General features: G+C 46.5%; 1 protein-coding gene across 3 annotated transcripts in view; it reads right to left on the bottom strand.

Moving 5' to 3' along the window:
* Window positions 1-17,027, bottom strand: part of SCN10A (sodium voltage-gated channel alpha subunit 10) — a 97,511-nt gene that overhangs the window by 18,441 nt on the left and 62,043 nt on the right. For 2 of the 3 annotated variants that reach the window (XM_037988439.2, XM_037988441.2), the window contains 6 exons: window positions 13,053-13,412; window positions 11,110-11,562; window positions 9,655-9,789; window positions 7,907-8,030; window positions 6,700-6,854; window positions 3,464-3,637 (listed from right to left, as the gene is read on the bottom strand). In XM_037988439.2, coding sequence (XP_037844367.2) covers window positions 3,464-3,637; window positions 6,700-6,854; window positions 7,907-8,030; window positions 9,655-9,789; window positions 11,110-11,562; window positions 13,053-13,412 — 1,401 coding nt within the window. Of the gene's footprint in view, window positions 1-3,463; window positions 3,638-6,699; window positions 6,855-7,906; window positions 8,031-9,654; window positions 9,793-11,109; window positions 11,563-13,052; window positions 13,413-17,027 lie in introns of all 3 variants that reach the window. The other variant, XM_037988440.2, reaches the window with a different exon arrangement.

The following is a 17,027-nucleotide window of genomic DNA, read 5'->3' as shown; positions in this document are numbered from 1 at the left end:
TCCAGTCATATTTCAACCACACATTCTACTCAAATCAAATTGTTCCATGAGCATACTTGTGTCTGTGCCTTTGTTCAGGGTCAGGTTTTAGCTAAGACGGGCCTTCCCCAGTCCTCTCGCAGCTTCGTGCTCCTGCTCGTTTCTATGCCCCACATCTAATGCCACCTCCCATAGGAAGCCTTCTCAACCACCCCACCCCAAGAGTGGAAGAAGGCTCATGTCTCTGTGTCTCCAAGATACTAATTGCCCCCAGCAGTGCTCAACACATTCACCCTTATAATACATTTATTTCCATGTGTGTGTCTTGTCTGCTGAAAGACTAAAGTGTAACATCCTGGAGATAGTGAGTACTTATTCTGTGCTTCTGTTTCTTCCAGAGCACTTCATAAGGCAATCCTGTATTCAATAGTTATAAATGGACGTTTGACAAATGGAAGAAAAATAGGAGCATTGGGATGGCTAGAAGGAAGGAAAGAAGGAAGTACAGCTGGATGAAAAGTTGAAGGGTAATTGCACAGAGGGATGAATTAAAGGATACAATGATAAATAGGATAGATTTAATGTATAACATGAATACTATAGTTAATAATAGCATATTGTTTTCAGTATTTTTGCTTACTGAGTAATTATAGCTGCTCTTGCCACAGGGGGAGAAATGGGTAACTATGTGAGATGATGGATACGTTAATATGTTCCACTATAGTAACCATTTTACTATATATATATCTTATAACATCATTTTGTATCCCTTAAATATTGATATGGTGTGGCTGTGTCCCCACCCAAATCTTATCTTGAATTCCCACGTGTTGTGGGAGGGGAGGGACTCAGTGGGAGGTAAGTGAATCATGGGAGCAGGTCTTTCCCATGCTGTTCTCATGATAGCGAATAAGTTTCATGAGAGTGACGGTATTATAAGAGGGAGTTTCCCTGCCCAACCTCTCTCTTTGCCTGCTGCCATCCACGTAAGACATGACTTGCACCTCCTTGCCTTCCACCATGATTGTGAGGCTTCCCCAGCCACATGAAGCTGTAAGTCCAATTAAACCTCTTTCTTTTATAAATTGCCCAGTCTTAGGTATGTCTTTATCAGCAGCATGAAAATAGACTAATACAAATACATACAATAAAATGTATTAAAAAATTTTTTAAAAGATAACAGATACAAAAAGATGGATAGGATAGATAGTTGAATGGAAGGATAGAAGAAACAAAGAAGACAGGAAAAATTATGAAAGCAGGGAATAGTGAATGGATAGATGAGATAGGTGGATAAGAGAAGGATGGATGGCTGGGTAAAATGACTGATGCATAAATGGAAAGATGGGGAGTTGGACAGAATAGATGAATGAAATAAATTAGTGAATGACTGGAAGGTTGATAGGATGGATGAATGGATGATGAATGGAAGTGAAAGGGAACAGATAAGTGGAAGAAAGGAAGAATAGATGGATAGGTTGAAGCAAGAATGGAAAGATGGAAGAATGAGTGGATAGAAGGATGAGTGAGTAGAAGGATGCTTGGATGGAAGATGCATGAATGAGTGAACAGAATGTTAGATGATTGGACAGTTGTATAGAAGAATTAATTAAAAGATAGAAAGATATAAGGGTTAAGGATGATGAATAGATGGAAGGAAGTTTAGAATAAATAATTGGGCAGAAGAGAAGAGGGAAAGAAGAATGGGAATGGATGAATGGAAGGGGAGGACTGATGGAGATGTACAGCTGGAAGGAATAAAGATGGATGGATGGCCGGGCGCGGTGGCTCAAGCCTGTAATCCCAGCACTTTGGGAGGCCGAGATGGGCAGATCACGAGGTCAGGAGATCGAGACCATCCTGGCTAACATGGTGAAACCCCGTCTCTACTAAAAAATACAAAAAACTAGCCAGGCGAGGTGGCGGGCGCCTGTAGTCCCAGCTACTCAGGAGGCTGAGGCAGATGAATGGCATAAAACCGGGAGGTGGAGCTTGCACTGAGCTGAGATCCAGCCACTGCACTCCAGCCTGGGTGACAGAGTGAGACTCTGTCTCAAAAAAAAAAAAAAAAAAGATGGGTGGATGTTTGAGAGGAAGGAAAAAGGAAGACTGAATGGTTGGATACGAAAGGAGAAATGTATGGAAGGAAGGATGGATGGTTGGAAGGAATAATCAGTAGGAAGATGGATAAAATGAGTGCGTGACCATTTAAGGTGATTAGGACTGAGACTGGTGACATCAACATAAGCAGGAGTGACTGTGCCCCTAAAGGGGTGGGACACAGGAATAAATAATTTGCCTTTCATTTATGAATAATTATTTTATATGCGCAGAATTATCATCCATGACTGAGATTTCAGGTCTCACAACTAATCCTTGTAGTACAGTGGCCTGAAGCTGCTAGTGCATCAGGGAAGAAGAGAATTGAATGCACAGGCCTGCTGTGGAGGACCTGCCAGTACAGGAGGCTGGACAGAATGTTCCGTGCTGGACTTCATCCAGCTTCAGGAGGCAAGCACCAAATACAGACACATTTCCTGACACCTCTGCTGGGCAGACCTTGCTGCTGGCAGCTGCTGGAGTGGGGCAGGCAGAGACCAACTCAGCACATGCCTCACCCTGCTTGCAGTAACCCTCAGCTATGCGGCAGTGAACACATAACTTAGGTAACCATGCAGCAAAGCAAAGAAGGTAGGGGCCTAGTCAGTGATACAGCAATGAAGTGGTTAAGATGAGGAAGAGATGATGTTGAGGAATCACATGTGTGATGTGTGAGAAGCACACAGTCAATTCCCTAATGCACGGGCTACTGGCCACAGGTTACTATGAGTGTGAACACATGAACTCCAGCTCATTACCTCTACAAAAGGGCCCTCTGTCCTTTTCAGTCCCACTGGGGAGGAGGCAGCAGTATAAGCTCAGTGGTTCTTAGCCATGGCTACACCTTGGAAATGCCTGGGAGCATTTATAAAATACAGATGCCTGGGCCCCACCCAAGACCAATAAGATCAGAATCTCTGGGGTAGTGGTGTTCGGTCACTGCATATTTCAGAGCTCCTCAGGGATTCTAAAGAGCAGCCAGGTGTGAGGACCACAGAGCAGCAGGTGGGAAGATCCTCTGTGCTCACAGTTCATGGCTCCCTGAGGTCCAGAAGCCCCATCTGTGGATGCAGGGCCATAAGACCTCTGAGAGCTGCATGTGCCATCTCACTTTGGAGGTAAAAATGCAGAGGATTGCAGGGATCTTTCTGAATGGAGACCTAATAACTCACCTAACAGTCACGATTGTATCACAGTCATGTATTGCCTGGACTTTACCACTCATGGGTGTCGGGGCTATTCTCAGACTCCTCACTAGATTGCTCAAAGCTTTTCTTTGGAGTAGCCCTTGAGGGCCAGGTCTCTGAACTTCCTTTGCACTAGCTGTAGCCAGGAGTCAGAGGGCAGGACCCCAAACCCCACATGTTCCCACTGAACCACTCACATTCACAATGAGGAAGTCCAGCCAGCACCAGGCATTGGTGAAGTACTTTTTGAAGCCATAGGCCACCCACTTAAGCAGCATCTCGAACACAAAGATAAAGGTGAAGACCCTGTCAGTGTATTCCAGCAAAGCTTTCACCGTGGGCTTCTGGTCCAGGTAATAGTCTTCAAAGGCCTGGAAGGAAGAAAGGATGCAGAATGGCAGTCTGCCTGAACCCACAGAACTGGCACCCAGACTGATAGGGTAGGACCCAGCCAGCCCTGACCACAGTCCCTGGAAGGGGATTTGGTAGTCAGCTTGGCGGTAGCATTTTATTTGCTGTGGGGAGGTAAAGTGGGATAGTGGAGGAGGTACTGTGAGATATAAAGCATGACTTCTTCAGGGCCAACGGGGACACACAGCCCTGCTGATACTTGCAGGGATGCTGAATGCAAGGGAGAAAGAAAACCTTCTCAAATTGGATTTTGGAAGTGAACCAAAGGGATGCTAACAGTGACTTTGTTTAAAAATAAGAGCATCAACGGATGTTCACAGGCAGTTTACAAAATGAAAGTAAGAATCGCCAACACACCTCTGAAAAAGAATGTTCTATCTCACTGGTAATCAAGGAAATTCAAATTAAAAGAAGATGCTGTTTTTCTTTTATCAGACTGGTGGAGATGGAAAAGAACGGGGGAAAGCCTAGGATGCTGTGGCTGTGGGGAGCTGCCACTCTTACAAGTGACTGGCGGGAGTGAAAACCTGACCAGTTCTGTGTGAAGCCAAAGAGGCAATGTGACTCAAAGGTTTCAGGAACCGAGCAATTCCTCCTTCAAGCACTAATCCTAAGGACACTGGAGGCTGTTGGCGCCCACCCAGGTCCTCTTTAAGGGGCCAGTGCCCCATCCTTCATCTGCTGGGAATGTTGGCTGCTAATACTTCATGGATGCAGACACCCCCTTTTCCTGATGGCTTCGCTGAGCTGGAGGGAACTGTCCACCTTGGGAAATGCTTATCCTCCCTGCTGGGGCAGCCCTCAGCCAGGGACACTGACGGGGGTTTACAAGGCTGTCTCCTTTGCCTCAAGGTGGGACAGCTCTGTGGTGCCCTTTGTGCTTCAGCGCTTTCCATGGGATCAGCTGAAGCTGGATTTCAACTGAACCCGTATCTTTTCTTAGCTTCTGATTCTGTGTCTAGGACCAGGACTAAGACAGGAGATTATCCAATGTCTCTGAGGGAGTACACATAGGGAACATTCAATGTGTATTAGAAATAAACATAGGGATTGATTGAATAAATTATAAAGGAATATGTTGTAGCCAATTGAATGAGATAATATGAGAATATTTACTGAGAAAATTTACTGAGGTTTTAGCATGCATATATGTGGTTTTATTTTTGTAATATGTGTATATTTTATGCATAAGCAAGATGAGAAGGAGGTATACCAGCATGTTTTCAAAGTGAGCTTCTCTTTGAGTGATGGGGAAATGGATGATTTTTTTTCTTTACCTTTTTCTATAATTTCCAAGTATTTTTTTGGTACTTTACTTTGTCAGATGAAAATGCATGTTATTTTTAAAAGGTACTCAAAGTGAAAGCCTAAAGAGGGCTAAATTTGGTGCCAGCCTGTTCAGTCCTATGGGGAAGAAGATGGGAGGGAAGGGAGAGCTGCAGGGGGGCGGGCTGGGCTGGAGCAATGTTGCAGGTCTGAGCTTCCTCCTGGGAATGTTGGGGGTGGACCGAGGTGTGAGGAGAAGGGGGTTAGAGAGAGAAGGGAGGGAGCAAGGGAGAACAGAGAAGTGAAATGAGGAGAGAAGGCCCACAAGCCAATGAGGTAGTGAGGAGAGCACCTGGCCAACAGCACATGTGGTTATTATTTTAATCCAGGAGGACTGGAAGGAAAGGAGTGTAGGTGTGGAGAAAGCACTGCCCAGCCCCCTCTTGCCCCTACAATTTGGCCTCTACACTGTGCTGAGGTCCGTGTGGACAATCATCACCCTGTGCCAGGGCACTGGGCACCTGCAGCTGCTGTCACACTCTCCCCCCTGCACCCAAGATGGCAGACCAGTTCCTGCCCCAAAACTCTCTTCTCCCTTGGCTTTGCGTCATTGCCACCCTAGTTTTCCTCCCACCTCTCAGATCCTGCCTTGTCCCACACCTGTGCTCCTCCCTAAGGCTGAGGCCATGCACCGAGCAGTTTTGTCACCCTTCCTGGGCAATCTGGCATTTAGATTGAGGCCCAGATATTTAGTAGGTTGTTTTTAGAGAGTAAATGACACGAGGCGCAAGATGAGTGAAAACACGCACCCGTGAATCAGAAGAGTGGGGCTGTAGTCCTAGCCCTTCAACGAATTAGCTGCGACCCTGGACTCTATTCCCAGCCCTTCAACTCATTACCTGAAGCCCCTCATGCCTTTGGGCTTCAACTTCCTCATCTAGAAAATGCAAACAACTGAGGATGTTGTCTCTTCCTGTGTCTATGTCTACCTTGGTCTATTGGCGGAGTAGTTGAGATTGTATAAGGAGCCTAAGCCACAGTACAGAGAGAACCTTCCTTCTTTGCTCTACAAAGCCCAGTATTCAGCCAGGGCCTTAGAGATGTGTCCCAACTCTGAATCTCTATTCCCATAAGGTCTCGTTATTCAAAGCATGGGTCACTGAGGGCAGTGCAAGCATCACTTGGGAGCTTGTTGGAAATGCAAATTCTCAGGCCCTGCCATAGATCTATGGAATGAGAATCTGCATTTGAACAAGCTCCTGGGAGATTAAATTTTGAGAAGTGCTATTGTAATGATTTTCTGTGAGCTTTAAAGGAGTGATTAGTAGCATTTGAAAGTGGTTTGATAAGGAAATATAGTCCTTTTTGGGTTGGGGAGGTCAGAGGATGAGAAGCCAGGGGCTTTGGGATGAAGTAAGGGAAAAGGTGGGGTTTGCTGCTGACGAGTTGGGTGACCTTGGACAAGTCTTAACCATTTTGAGTGTCAGTTTCCCCACTATACAGTGGGATGCATACACTCACTCACTCAAATGCTTGCAGCCAGGTGTGGCAGGCCATGGCATGGGCACCTTGAACACCTCCCATGCCCTACTGCTAAGAGGGACCCTCGCCCTGGGCTGCAGCTCTCCTTCTAGTGACAGGCTGGGGACTTTCAGCTCAGTAGTCAGGAGAACCCACGGATGCAGCTCCAGGGCCTTTGGATTGTACAAGATTCCTATCTGGAGGATTTGGAGGCAGGGACTGTGCCTCCCCTTACCAGAGATCCACTGCTGAGCAGGATCATGAAGATGATGAAGCTCTCAAACCAGCTGTGCTCCACAATACGGTAGCAAGTCTTGCGCACCTGCCAGCCCATGTCCCATGGACTCTTGGTGGTATCCACTTTGCAGCAGGGACAGTGGCGAATGCATCCTGTGGGGAGAGGTGACTGATGGTGGGTGATGGCCACTGGGCAAAGGGGATCATTTCTGCTCCTGCTGCAGAGAAAGCTTTCTGCTAGGAAACCCACTTGTCATCCCCTTGGAAAAGAATTATTTCCTGGAATATGGGAGAAGAGGGGTCCCTTCCAGGCAGTCCCACAATCCAGACCTGCAGGTGCTCCTCTCCATCATCAGTCTTGCCCACTCTGATATTTTTCCTAGCCATATCCTTCTTACAGATGACACCAGTGGTCCCTGTTCTTCTGCCCACCTATACCTGGAAAACAGACAAGCTACAGGATATGAGCCTGGAGGTGCCTGAGGGGGATATGTTCCGAGCCCAAGCTGAACCGAGGGCCACAACATAGCTGGGATGGGGATTAGGCCCAGTCCAGTCCAGCCCAGCCCAGCCCAGGGTCAAATAAAACTATTAACAGAAACTCAAGTGTTTAAAACATTTTTTCTATGTATTTTTAGAAAGCATTGAGGCCACAATTCCCTTCATAGAATGGACTCTTGATTCATTCATTGCACAAATGTTTATCGAGAATGTAACGTGTCTCACTGTTCTAAACACTGAGAAGAAAGATGACTGAGACACTGGTTCTGCTTTTGAGAGCTAAACAAAAGATTGAGGGAAGCAGATACATCACGGCCCTCTTCTGGGTCCTTCATCATCCAAATCAAGAGTTTTCAGTGGTGTTTATGGTGGTGACTACCTTTCCCCCTTTCAACTCAAGAGGGCTGGTTTAGAACTGAGGGAGGGGTTTTTGAGGGTAACGAGGAAGGCCCACATCTCAACATGGTGTCTGATAGTGCATGAGATGCAGATGCCATGGCCAGGCTGCTGCCAGCTGGGGCATGTGTGTCTGATGCTGGCGCCCTCAGGCCTGGGAGTGAGGCAGCAAGTGGGCACAGCGTGTTTGTCTTCTGTGGACACCAGGCCAGGGCCCTGGACCCGGAGGCGCCCAGGTGAGTGTTTGCTCAACTGGATTCTGGCCCTGATTAACATCCGTGTGAGGGAGCCTGTGGCTGTCCCTTTACCTTCTGTGAAGCAGTCATCTGGCTCTTCTAGGTCATCCGCCAGCTCAGGGATCTTCCTCAGGATCTCCTCAGGATCTGGGCAGTCCACCGTGCTGCCCTCGGAGGAGCTTGTGTTGTCCACTCCCTGCAGGGGAGAAGCCCAGGGCAGTGAACTCGTCTCTCCGCGGGGACTCGGGGAATTGCACGCGGTCACTGCAGGTTCAACTGCACCCGTGTTTGGTGCCTCACCAGCTGAGGCCTGGAACACTGCTGTTCTCCTTGGAGCCCCAGAGGCTTAGCCGTGTGAGACTGTAAACCTTTGGGCCCCTGATGGAGTGCTGGCAATGGCCCGAGACACCGTAATTACACCCATAACGACTCTCAGCGTTCACTGGGCTTGAATATTTAATCATGGAGTGATGCTGCAGGGGCCTGCTGCCCTCCTGGCAGCTCTAGCCCTATAATGTCTCCAGATGAATTCAATTAGGAGTTGAAGCTGCTCTCATATTAGTAAACCTGATAGCTTGGCTAATGGACCCAAATGGTGGGGCGGGTCCCCATCTGTCGCTGTCAGGCCCCTCCTGCCTAGCCAGGGTCATGGACAAGAAAACAAAAACAAAAAACCAACACCCAGAAGTTGTGTACTGAAGACACTGAGCAGGGACAACTAGCCAGGGGTGTCCTTGGAACATTTGGGAAGAAGCATGACATCCACGTGCACAATGTGACAGCTCTCACCCAGTGGGAACCAGCGGCTTCTGTTCACCCACAGCCCCCACATGCCGTCTCAGCCCTCCCTCTTATCTTACCCTGCTGTGGTCAGTCTTGCCTAGGGCACACAGCCAGTAGCTGACATTCTTCAAGCTGAAGGGCTTGATAACTTTGGGGATGAATGATGTCTTCCTTATCTCTATTGAGCCCAGTGCCTGTCACATAGTCAGCACTCAGCGGCTAGGTGTCAAATTAAATTCCTGAATTGAAGGCAGTGTTATTAAAGATGCTAAACTTTCATAGACACTTCTTTCCCTATAGCTTGTTTCCTTCAAGATTTGTGAGGGCGACCACAACATTTATTTTTACCTTGTGTAAGGCAATCCTAAACCTCAGACCTTCCAGCTCAGTCTCTGCGAGGCTGTCACTTCACTACTCACCTATAGAGAGCCCCTCCCCAGCCCCAGGCTGTTTTTGTCTAAAGAAAATGACGTGGACAAAAGCAAGCGGGGGAGAATCAAGGGAAAACTTCCTCATTTGTGAGCACCTCCGACTCTTACTTGCTGGCTCTGAAAGACATTTGACTTTCTTTGTGCATTGTCTTTTGTTTCCTTTTCTCTTGGCTGCCGTTTTCTGGGTGCTTATTTTGTCTCAGGCAGGAGCTACACATTTGACAAGAGCATATCATTTAAGCCTCAAAATCATCCTACCAAGTAGGCATTACCATGCAGTTTCATAGATGAAGAAATGGAGGCTCAGAGAGGTTTAGGAGCCGATCTTAGGTCCCACAGCTTGCAGAGTCTCACTCTTTCTTTGTTTCCCCACAGCCACCCTGGAGTGAGATACCATTGCGGCAATGGTATATGATGAAAGTTGAAATTGTGCAGATTAGCTGGAGGTTGGGAGGGACTTCAAAAATTCCCAGGATGAGAAATGAGGTTATGTGGTTGAACGCAGTCTGGAATACCTCATCCTCACCCCCACCCTCCAGCCTCTACCAGCCCTCTGGTCAGCGTCTGGCTGGCTGTCCAACCTCTCCAGGAAGCTCACATACCTACCTCTGCAGGGGCCTGAGGAACAGACTCATCTTTCCACGTCTCACTCAGGTATGGAGCCAGGTCCTCAGAAGATGTTCCAGTGCCTGGGCTCCTGAGTGTCAGGTGGTCCTCACACCTCTCAACTTGCTGCAGCTGCTCCTGCCAGTGAGAGAGGGTCCCAGCTGGGTGCCTGGCCCCACCTTTAGATGACCGGTTCTAAATTTGAAGGAATCTTGCACATCACAGGCTGCCAGAGCCAAGGGTTTCATATATGCAACTCACGTACATACATATACATACATACACAGTGTGAAGTGAGCATGAAGACTATAGCTAGATAGACCTGTGTTTTATCCTTGGGCTCCATTAATTATAAGATGTGTGACCTTAGGCAAATTGTTTAACCTCTCTAATCTTTGTTTTTCCCATCTTCAAAATTCAAAAGGCTAGATCTGCATCATTCAGCTGTTTTGGTGACGAAATATGTTAGTGCTTGTAGAACACTTTGCACGGAGTGCTTGGCTCAGTAGATGTCAGCCTTGACAATCGTTTTTTGTCCAGAGGTCAGAATTGTAGGGAACTTGGCCGTCTGGAGCTCCCTAAGAGCCCCAAAGTAACTGAAAATGCTTCTGAGTGGCAGACAGCCGTTACGGAGTTCATGTCCTTTACTCTGGGGATGGTGATGCCCTGCCCTCTGCTGTCACCCAGACAAAGGCATGTAAAATATGGCAGCTGATAACAGCAGCTGCTGGAACACAAGTGACGACTGCAGGGAAGAAGGCTATGGGAAAGCTACAGACTCAAAGCACAATTTTTCTGGACCACTTAGTGACCTGACCAGCAGCCCTGCATGTTCCTGAGGCCCCACAGGGATCCCTGCCTTCCCACGTTGGGCAGAGGTGAATGCCCTGAGTTACTGAGAAGAGGTTAGCGAGGGTTGATATACCAGCTTAAGGTAGTAAGGAATAGTGCCAAGTATTTAAAAATACATATTATCAAATGGCTTAAATGTGCTTTAAATTTGTTGGTGCCAAAAGGAGTGTGTCATTTCCCTATTATATCACTCGTGGGGAAAAGCTGGCTAATGTGTCACATAAGAATCAGGACTTCTGAGGATGCTGGTGAAGCTTAGATGAGCCTTGCTCTTGGACAACATCCTGTTCTTAGAGAAATCTCATTAGCATCTCATGCACAGAACCTGGGTTGGGCAGAGCACATGGGATAACTGTGTGAAAGACAATCCCTAAGCACCTCAAGGTGGCCTGTTGCTCACCTGCTGCCCCCCACTCCCTGTTTGCCTGCCTGGGGAATTCTGACTTTTTCTTCCAGGCCCTGCTCAAACGCCACCTCCCCTGGAAAGCTTGGCATGGTTTACATTTCTTTATGTCAAGGTCTCCTCTGCATTTCCCTTTTGCCCTTTGTCACTCAAGCCCTGAGGCCCCTCCCCACTGCCTATGGCTGTCCCATGGGGATAACTCTTACCTGTCCTTTGGGGATCACTTCTTGTTGGGCGCTCTGAGCATCTTCCTCACCATCATCCTCCAAGTCATCAAGATCGGATTCGCCCTCAGCAATGGGCACAGAGACCCACACAGTAGGATTAGCGATGAAGTCACTGTGCTCATCTCTGGGGTCTCTGGGAGCTTGGAGCCCTCCAGAGCTCCCCCCAGCAGTGTTGGCAGCAATGTGGTTCTCAGCTTTGGAGCTGGAGAGTGGGAGTTTCACCACCAGCTCCGGCTCTGCCTTGGGCCGGGGGAATGGGCAGGGCCTGCTGAAGAAGCTGCAAAGAGCCTGCTTGATACGATGGCCAAAGACCTGGATCCGTGCCAGGGCCACCTGCAGGTTGTTCACCTCTCCATCATCCTCCGGAGCTGTGAGGTTGTCAGCACTGAAAGAGTTCAATAGCAGGGCGATGAACAGGTTAAGCACCTGAAGAGAGGGAATGGAAGGGAAGATTGATCAATCTCTAAGCTGAGCCCCACATTGTCCTACTGGGTTAGCAGCTGGCTGGCAGGACAGCCATGGCCTGGGCCTCTTCCTGCCAACCTGGGATTCTGTCTCTTTTAGGGGAATAGACATTCTGAGAGCAGTTGAGGGAAGGTTTGGGGATGTCCTGGAGTGACCTGCCTCAGTGGATGAGGCGTGGAAGCATATTTTCTGCCATAAAGGAGGAGCCCCCTGCTGAGCAAAGGGACGTTTAGGGACAACAGAGAGAAGGCACTGGCCCTTCCTTCGACCACCCTCATGTGCCAAAGTCCTGGGTTCTATTCCCAACTCTGGAATCCTGGGCACATCTTGCTGCTTCCTGTTCTTCACTTGAGAGCAGGTGAAGAGTGGATGTGAAGACAAAATGATATGAGAAATGTAAAAGTGCTCAGAGGGGTAAACTTCCTGTCTGAGGGTGAGGGGCATCTGTGGCTCTGCAGAGATGGTGGGCTCAGCCCGGAAGAACAGAGCTTCTGGGATGCAGGCAGAGGCATCTCTGGCTCAGAAGCCAGGGTGGAAAAGACTAAAGAGTCTGGATTTGTTGTTGCTTCCCTTCTCTTGGTTTAGCTTTCTTCTGCCTATAAAACTTTCATGAGGAAAGAACCCAAGTTGGTTGATGTCCAGGGCAATAAGAAAGGGGCTTCTGGAAGACTGCATCGTCCCACACAACCAGCCAGTCCCAGGAGGGCAACGACCCCCCATGACCAGACTGGGTGGAGACAAGCTGAGGGCAGGGGGCCAGGCTGGGGCAGAGAAGGGGTACTGGTGCTCATTGGCAAGTAAGTCTCCAGAGGGGCTTCCTCCAAACATGGAGTCGATTTTGTTATTATCTCCATGGCCTTGGATGTTGTCTGTGACCTGTTGTGCCTTCTCCCTGTGGCCTCTCCCCCTGCTCCTAGCTAGGACCTGTGCAGCTCGGAGAAATCAGTCAGCTCTTACTTCCCTGAATACAAATGGTTTCTGAGCCCTCTTAGAGTGGGGAAACACATTTTTCTTTTAACAGCTAATAGCCACCATTTATTGAGTTCCTGCCTCGGCCCAGACATTGCATTAGGCAATTTGCATATGTCATCTCCTGTCATTTAATTCTCCCAGTAAACCCATGAGTAAGCACTATTTTCTTGATTTTAAGGAAATTAGAGCTTGAGAAGATTAAGTCTCTTGCCTGGGTTCACCCACCTAGTAAATGGTGGAGCTGGGATTCTACACCAGGTCTCTCTTTTTCAATCATATGTTCTCATTCCTGCAAGTCAGGCTGCCTCCCAAAGCACACTTTTTGTAATGAATCCCAGATGAATTTGAAAAGTTTGAAGACTTTTCAACCAGAGAAGTACAATCTGGGCATAAAAATGCAGATCAAAGCTTTTTCAGATAACCCAGAAGCCTCCTCCTTTCCCCAGAAGACAGTGCCCCCAGCAGGGCTCACCACTCACCACCAGGTTCCCCAGCACCATCACCGTCAAGAAAAGGATGAGGCATATGGATTTCTGGCCGACTTCCATGCAGGCCCACATGTTCTCAATCCACTCTCCACAGAGGATACGGAAGACAATGAGGAAAGAGTGGAAGAAGTCGTGCATGTGCCAGCGGGGCCAGTCTTCATGGGGCGCGGAGATATTTTTTCGGTTATTACGGTAGTTTTCCCCTAGGAGCTGCTTGCCAACCAGAGCAAAGACAAAGACAATGATGGCCAGGATGATGGTGAGGTTCCCCAGTGCCCCCACTGAGTTTCCGATGATCTTGATGAGCGTGTTTAAGGTGGGCCAGGACTTGGCCAGCTTGAAGACGCGCAGCTGCAGAGAACAGAGACTGTCAGGCTTTGGTAGCTGTGCTCATTACCTTTCATCTAAAGTTTTGGCTAGAAACCAAAGATCTGGAAAAACACAAGGCCTCTCATCCCATTAAACCAGGGCATTTTCTGGAAGCTGCTTTCAGAGACCTTTCTTCCTATGCTATAAATTACTCAAAAATATGATCAGCCTTCTATGGTTCCTAAGTATCCATGTGTTTCATTGACTGTGGCTGAGTCAGGGTCTTGTACTGGGGTGGTGGCCTTGTGATCTGTACTCTGTTCTATAGCCACAGGCCTGATCCCTCCTGAATATGGGCCTCTTCTGTGGAGGTGGCGTGGGTGTCATGGGGCTCACAAATAAGTGAGAACAAGCTTATTTTGACCTGAAGAGAGACCAGCCTCCTTCGGGTAGGGGATGACCCACTGCATTCGATAGGTATTGGCAAAACATCTTAGGGCATTTCTCATCTTGGGGAAGTGGACAACATCTGTTGCTCCCACCAGCTTTGAAACTGCAAATGTCTATGATTTCATGGACTCAGCATTCATACGTTCATTTAATTGACCAACCAATCTGCCCCCCGGAGCACCAGCCATGCAGGTGCACGGCACTGTGCTAGCCTGTGAGGTATATGAAGAGAGGTGTGTGGGCTCTTGCTCTCATGGAACTAATTGTTCAGTTACTGAGAAAAGATGAAGTCTCAAAAAATCTTCATTGTAAACTCAAATATGCTAAGTCCCACAGACAGCAAAAGCAACAAGCATAAGAATGTATAAATGTTTTAAAATATATTTGTGTGGTTCTCTAATTTGTTCAGAAAAAAACAACCACGATCAACTGTCAGTCTGTCAGTCAAGGTGTGTTTATGGAGCACCTACTAGGAGCCAGCCTGTGGCTTAGGTGCTAGGATGCAATGCTGAACAGAACAGTGCAGCAACAATTTTATCACTCATATCAGTGAGTAGATCTCATGGGAGGAGGTTTCATCCTCTTACACAGTAACTACTGTATACACCTCTTTATGTGATAGGGGAGAGGGGGTCCACATTCACCTTAGACCTAATCTGGAAATTACTCTCCTCATATGGGAAGCAGAGCTTAAAACAACAACTCTGTGGACTGGTCACAGAGGCAGCTGATAAACACAAATAAAAACTGAGCATTAGTAACTAGTATGGGCAGCAGGAAACGCAGTCCATGGCCTGCCAAAGGTTGTGAGCTTAGCAGGAATTTCTCCTCGCTTTAAGACAAGATCCCAAAGAGCTTTACCCTTCATGGAAAGATGAACCATAAACAAGTCCAGGAGAATGCAAGAAAAATTGAGTGGCTGGTGCTAGCTACCAGCTACAGGAGGAAAATTGACTCTGAGCATTTGGAACAACAAAGTGGTGGTGATCATATAGGATTTTAGCTAGAATTCACACTACCTAGGTATTTTAAGTTGAGAATTTAATTTAGAGCAATTCTACAAAGTGCTCTGCAGAATTAAATGCAAATACTCTCTGGAAGAACCTGCCTTCATCCCAGGTTTCATAGTATTCCCTCAAAAACTGTTTAAGAGTTGCAGTAAAATACCAAACAAAAACAGAAGGAATGAGTCACCAGGAGTGAATGAGATCCAGGAGAAACCACAGATGTGGAAACAGTCATTCCATTTCTTCAGATGATATAATTATTAGTCAGAGATAATGGTATAATTAGGAATAATACGTTAAAGAAATAAAATAATAACTTGAAAAAATGTGTAGAGAATAAAAAAACTATAGATAACAAGTTGTGAAAAACAAATACACTCTTAGAAATGAGAAGTATAATACTTAAAATTAAAAATACTATGAAGAAAGTTTGCATCAGATTTGACACAATTTTGGAGAGAATTAGTGAACTGAGGATATGTCAGAATAAATTATTCAGAATGTAACCCAGAGAGACATAAGATGAAAAATATCAAAATAGCGTAAAAGACACAGAGGATAGAACGAGATAGTTTAATATCTATCTAACCAAAGTCCAGAAGGAGAAAAAATAGAATGGAGTGGAGGCTATAATTGCCCACATAATGTCTGGGAACTTTCCAGAATTGAAGAAAATTACAAATCTAAAGATTCAAGAAGTCAATGAATCTTAAGCATTATAAATGAAAAGAAATCCACACCTAGACATATTACAGTGAAATTGCAGAACAGCAAAGACGGAGAGAAGATTTAAAAAGCATCCAGAAAGAAAGGAAAAACAGTTAAATTGAAAGCTGACTGCTCATTAGCAACAATGGAGGCTAATTGTTGGAATAATATCTTCACTGAAGGAAGATAAAATAAGTATCAACTAGAATTTTACATTCATAAGAAATGTCTCTCTAAGACAGGGGCAAACTGAAGAGCAAATTTCAGATAAACAGAGAGGTTATTGCCAGAAGGCACTTACTAAAAGAAATCCTAAAGGAGGTACTTCAGGTAGATAGAAAGTGATCCCAGAAGTAACATGTAATGTGTAATATACAAGAACGCGAAACTGTATCCCAAAGGGTTAAATAAATCAAAACTAAATTTTTAGGCTTACAGGATACCAAATAAGAAACTACTCACTGAAAATCCGAAACTCAAACTGTGTTCCAAAGAGTAAGAAATCAGTAACTTACAAAAGTTCTTGCGTTTTTAGGACAGCAGATAGGTAAAGAAACAACATGCTGTGACACTGAAACTCCCTCCTCTTGTCAGATGAAGAAAAAAGTGGCTGAAATCAGTTGGAACCAGGATGGCCGACTGGAGTTTGTGCAGAATGAACTTACTGACATCATGGACTGAATTTCCACTTCATATTGGATACTAACTCCCCCAAGATTTGCATATGCAACCCACAAGTTAGCATGAAGAGATAACTGTGTAGGCCCAGGGACTCTCCAAACCTCCCCTTTCCTTCCACCAATCACCTGCAAATCTCGGTATCCACTCACTAAATATTTTCTAATAAAAATACTGCCTTGAAGACAGCGCAGTGGGGAGACAGATCTGAGGCTTGACTTCCTGTCTTCTTGCCAGCCAGCTTGCAATATTAAGCTTTTCTTTTCTCAAAAACCTGGTGTCATAGTCTTGGCTTCCAACGTCATAGTATTGGTTTCTAGTGCATTGGGCAGCGAGACCCCCCTGGCTCTATAACAAAGGCATAAAGAGCAGGAAAGTGCTAAGTATGAGAGTGAATCTAAATAAACATTGAGTGGACACAACAGCAATATCTTGTGAGATGTGGAAGAGACTGGTCATATGGTCTCCATTCACTTTTCTGCTCCCAGATACAACGGAAGACTGTTTTCCAGTTTTGCTTGCAAATAGTTGGGGTCACATTAGTGGGTTCTGTCTGGTGGAATGGAGATGGAGACAGAAGTAATACACATGGCTTTTAGGCATAGCCTTAAACCCCCTGCACTTTTTCTTTCCCTTTCATGTTCACCAAAAAGGTCACTAATTGAAGATGGTGACATCATAATATGGGATAATCCTAGATCCTCGAGTCGCTACTTGAAGTAGAAACTCCCAGGAGAGCTTCCCAACAAGCACTGAACGTGCTGTGAGAGATACATCTCTATTATGTTAACTCACAGATTTAGAGGGTATCTCT

The sequence above is a fragment of the Chlorocebus sabaeus genome, chromosome 15, assembly GCF_047675955.1.
Source record: "Chlorocebus sabaeus isolate Y175 chromosome 15, mChlSab1.0.hap1, whole genome shotgun sequence".
Taxonomy (NCBI): domain Eukaryota; kingdom Metazoa; phylum Chordata; class Mammalia; order Primates; family Cercopithecidae; genus Chlorocebus; species Chlorocebus sabaeus.
The sequence above is the reverse complement of the archived record's forward strand: the minus strand, read 5'-3'. Positions and strand labels throughout refer to the sequence as shown.